This window comes from Suillus subaureus (assembly GCF_016647635.1).
Source record: "Suillus subaureus strain MN1 chromosome Unknown BJ212scaffold_565, whole genome shotgun sequence".
Taxonomy (NCBI): domain Eukaryota; kingdom Fungi; phylum Basidiomycota; class Agaricomycetes; order Boletales; family Suillaceae; genus Suillus; species Suillus subaureus.
In genome coordinates, this window is record NW_024539121.1 from 1 (window position 1) to 4,646 (window position 4,646).

Here is a 4,646-nt window from a genome sequence, read left to right on the forward strand (position 1 = left end):
TTGCTCTATGACGCTGAATTGAAGGCTTATAATCTGTCCAGCCTTCGCTATGTGGACGGTCACGACCGCTCTTTTTAGCCAGTGGGGGAATGTGGTAGCTGCGAGAGGCATGTTCAACACCTTGTATGTATGCTGGCGCAAGCTAATGATCAAGTTCGAACAGCTACCGTGCCGCTCATTTTTATATACTTTTTTTTCTACGACTTTGCGTATACGGCGATGCTCGTGTTATACACGCTCGAGATTCTGCCTTATAATATTCGTGCCAAAGGGTTTGCAATTATGGTTGGTCGCTTCCATCCTATCTCTGAATGCCCCCTAACGTCGTCTACAGAATATTACTATCTATTCTACCAATGCTTTTAACTCGCTTGTCAATCCTGTAGCCCTGGACACCATAGGATGGAAATACGTAAGTTGTCAGGCCTCATTCATGCGATCGATCGACCTTTTTTGCACAGTACCTCTTTTACTGCGGATGGCTTATCTTGGAACTCCTATTCGTGATGGTGTATATTGTCGAGACGAGAGGTGATTGTTATCTCTTTGCCTCATCGAGCTCTTGTGGACTGTTGCTTTTTTAGCTCGCACTCTTGAAGAAACCGCCGCTTGTTTGACGCGTTAAAGTCCATCGGGGTATCGTGGAGCGGACGGATGAAGCTGGCATGACTTTAGGCAGAATGTCACCATACCCTGGACTTCAGGACAATCCCGGAGCAGTGGAGACTGCGAGTTCTGTTTCGCGATCGTATTTCGAATCTCAGTCTGAAGAATCTGCTGTTGCGTTTGCCAGATAAATTCACGATTGCAGTTCACGATTATTGTATGTACTAAGAGCGTTCAAATGCTGCAGAGTTATGTTCGAGTTGGCTGATTGGGGTGATCAGACAGAAAATCGGTGCATTATTCTTATCAAGTTTCTAGGTCATTCTGTCGATGTTGTGCACCATGGAGATCGTGATAGTTTATTCCCTCTCCTTTACCACCTCTGGTTACGACATGGCGTCTCCCCACCTAAGTACAGGCGCTTGCAGACTGTTCACGGATTATCACTGCAAATCGATGTAAAGAAACCAGATGAATATTTTGGAGGAGCGGCCTTCATCAGCTTCAATCGATCAAAACAGGAACGGGGTACAGATGTCGTTCCCATTGTGCTTATTCAGCCTTAAAGCGGTGGGAATGATGGTAGCCTATCTGAGAGGAACAAGGAGGAGCATCATCGTCAGGAAACGCATAACGACGCACACCACAGGATAGAGGGATAAATGCACGAGTGCACTGGGATCCCAGTTGGTGGACGCTTATCGATTCATTTCGTGTTTCTAGCTATTTTTAGGTTCGTGGAGAGCTAGTCGCAGGTCTTGGCTGCGGTGCCTTACGATTGGGGTGAGCAAGATATCATGAAATGATGAAAGAACCGCTAACATTCTTAGAAAATTGTCGATCGTAATTGCAACACTAGGTGGCGAGCTACTGCATCATGTTAGTGAAATGGTTTTTCTGACACATAATTCGGGTCATTATGATTCCTCGCTTACATACCATGTATCAACGATCCAGGAAGGCGTCGATCTCTCTCAGTCATCTTGTTGGCGGTCAATATCACCAGTGGAGTGATCGCCGCAATGATAGTGGGACACGTTTCAATTGATAAGCTTTGATTATGGATGACATACTTTAGTGCACGAAGCTCATTGACGAATACCAGAGGAGATCATTCTGTTCAGCATCCATCAATGCGCTTCTGAGTTGGATGCTTCCCACTATATGAAAGGTCCTCGTGCTATATCTCGCAGCCTGATGTTAAAACGTTGGACGCTCCATATGTCCGCAGTGCTGCAGCTGCAGCTACCATGGATGTCCCGCCCGCCCAGATTGTTTTCAATTTTCACGGGAGCGTAAGGATCACGTGTAAGTACCTCCAATGATTGCTTTCATGGGGGCCAGTGTTGTCTAAAACTCACACGAAGGGAGGGTGGCAGAACTTGGCAGAACTCCAGTGTATCCGAGGACCGACTCGGAGACTCGCGATGTTCCGGGCCAGTTGGATCGGGTCGAACAAGGAATGATTCCACAAGCTAATCTGGATGAGGTTGACGTTGAAATGGTCAATTACAATGGTGGGGATGAGGGATGGGATGGAGCAGCATTGATGTCGTCGTCAGGAATGCCATATACACATAGTCTATTGTAATAGCCTAGAGTTTTGTTGCCCCGGTAAAACAACCACCGCGCCGGTTCTGCCGGTTATAACCGGCAGCCGAAGTAGTTCTTAGAGTTAGACTGCCTACACTATTTCAGGTTTTCATCTAATAGTGCATAGCAGTACTTAGACTGGTGACCAGCCCGTCTATGAGGCACTAGGCGTTGCGTTTACACAGCTCCATCGCACTGCTCCGATTCCACCACCTTTGTTCTTCCTTTTCCTTTATTCATAGCCTTCCACTAGTTTCCCGCTTGGTCATGCAACCGTACAGGGGCGTGTAAAACATTGATCGGGGTGTATCTGGTCGTGCATCTGTACTCATCATGTGCATGATTGATTTGGCGCTGACTATACTTTGCGAATGTTTGTGACATTATAGCCCGATGTCCGAGGCACTCGGAGAATGACGAGGTGCGCAAAAGGCGAAAGGCGCTGAGGGCGGCGAAGAGCAGGTATGGAGAGATGTATGTGCTCCGAGGGGTTGTTAGCAGCCCGGGTGGGACAGGTGAGTTATCCGTTCGCTTCATTTGGACCTCCCATACTTTCGTTTCCAACTTTTCTGGTTCATGCCAATATAATGTGATCGTGTTGAGTGACCTTGGACAAGCTAGTATACTCCCAAACCTGAGTGAGCAAGGTGGAGGTTCACCATTAGCATCAACTTTGATCCTATGAGTCAGGACCGGCATGGAGTACCTTGACTTCCTTTTTCTTACGAAATTACTGAATGTGGTCATTCAAAACAGGTCATCCTGTAGTTCTTATTTCGGCGGTAAAAACGCTGGATGGTGGGATATTTAGCATGGACGACGCCACCCGTCACCAGGTTCGCGCCCATCCTCTAACAACATGACCTTAATCTCAAATGATCCTGTTTGGTGGTCGTTCATGCTTTCAACCCAAATGACCAGTTATGTTGTTGGTTAGTGGAGAATCAGTTGGATGATGCATGGCGATGTGATGATCTAACCTCACGGTTTCGCAGCTGCCTTCTCTTTTGCGGTGATATATGATTGGGGTGAGCAAGATAGTATTCAAGTATCACTGGTATACTTATAGTGTGTTCTAGCATTGACGTTCGGACGAGAGGTGGGTTGGTATCATTACTGGAGCATCCATCTCCCTAATGATGTATTTACAGGTCGAATTGGTTTGGGTAAGCAAAATCTTGCAACAGAAAACACCCAAAGATATAATTAATGCGCGGCAGAGGCAACATTGGTCACTTATGACTGTTCTGTATTTCAGCGCATGTATTTTGTGTTAGTTGAGACGTTATACTGACTTGACAATGTTCTAGGTCCGCTACGCTGGTATATTGCATGCTATGTATGTTTAGATGGCTAAGCAATTGATGTTGTGTTAATCAGCTGTCTCTTATACTCAGCATCAACATTCAGTGTATGTCTATTCACATACATTGTTTTTTTTCCTTTGATCGATAGCATACAGTGTCCCTTTCGTCAAATTCGGTGACAGATTCAGTAAGTATTCTGTACCGCTGCCTGCCATTCATATATGAATCAACCGTACTCCCCTGTAGGGGTGAGTGAGTTATCGAGCTTCCTGGTTCAATATAGTGATTGCTGTAGCTGTGAGTTTATTTAAAGTCTGATCATCCGAGGTTGTTAACCAATGTCACTTGATTTTTCAGGTCATATGATGTTCGACGTACTAAGTTGGATGAATGTCGCCGTGACTGCAATACTGGGCGGTGAGCTACGCAGCTGCATTACGTTGATTGGACTGACACATCGCGCAAGTCATCATGATTGCTCTGTTACATGCCATGTACCAGCAATCCAGAAAAGTACTGATATCTCTCGGCGTCATCTTCCTGGCTGTCAACATCGCCAACGGAGTGATCGCTGCAATGGTTACGAGCCGTGTTTTATCGGGTAAGCTTTAATTCTGGTGGATGGCAGACTTGAATACGTGAGGCTCATTTGCAAATACCAGAGGTGTTCATTCTCTTCGGCAATGCTCAGTGCACTTCTGACTTTCAAGAAGGCTCAGATAATCTACTTCTGGCTTTGATGACTTGGGCTTTCCCCGCTGCATGGGAGGTCCTTGCACTATGTCTCGCAGTCCGGATTGCTGTCAAACGCCTCCGGGAGCTGCAGCGACCATTGTCAGGATGGCTTAATGCTGGGGACTGTTTCGCGGTGTTAACAAAAACCCACGTAATTTACTTTGCAAGGTGAGCTTATGATGCGAATGCAATTATCATTTCCTGCTGAAGTTCTGCACCTTTAGTTTTGTTGCTGTTTCTTGCTTCATCCTCCCTTATGTGCTTGTAACGACCATAGCGGTATGTCGATGTGATACTGACGTTTGCATGCGACTCTCGCTCATCATTACCACAGGACTCAATTGTTGCGGAACGTCGGATTTATTTTGGTCTGGCCCAAACTTTCATAGTCACAGTGATGTGTGT

At 46.2% G+C, this 4,646-nt stretch overlaps 2 protein-coding genes across 2 annotated transcripts; both read left to right on the forward strand.

The window, feature by feature from the left end:
- Window positions 1-129: 129 nt before the first annotated feature.
- Window positions 130-584, forward strand: BJ212DRAFT_1293741 (uncharacterized protein; the record flags this gene model as incomplete). Its single annotated transcript, XM_041332177.1, has 3 exons — window positions 130-285; window positions 335-412; window positions 462-584. The coding sequence occupies 3 exons, from the start codon at window positions 130-132 to the stop codon at window positions 582-584; spliced, it is 357 nt and encodes a 118-aa protein (XP_041184844.1).
- Window positions 585-2,588: 2,004 nt separating this feature from the next.
- BJ212DRAFT_1418759 (uncharacterized protein) lies at window positions 2,589-3,300 on the forward strand. The gene is made up of 5 exons (XM_041337598.1): window positions 2,589-2,714; window positions 2,956-3,035; window positions 3,121-3,131; window positions 3,195-3,227; window positions 3,279-3,300. The coding sequence occupies exons 1-4, from the start codon at window positions 2,672-2,674 to the stop codon at window positions 3,220-3,222; spliced, it is 162 nt and encodes a 53-aa protein (XP_041184845.1). The 5' UTR covers window positions 2,589-2,671; the 3' UTR covers window positions 3,223-3,227; window positions 3,279-3,300.
- The last annotated feature ends 1,346 nt before the right edge of the window (window positions 3,301-4,646 follow it).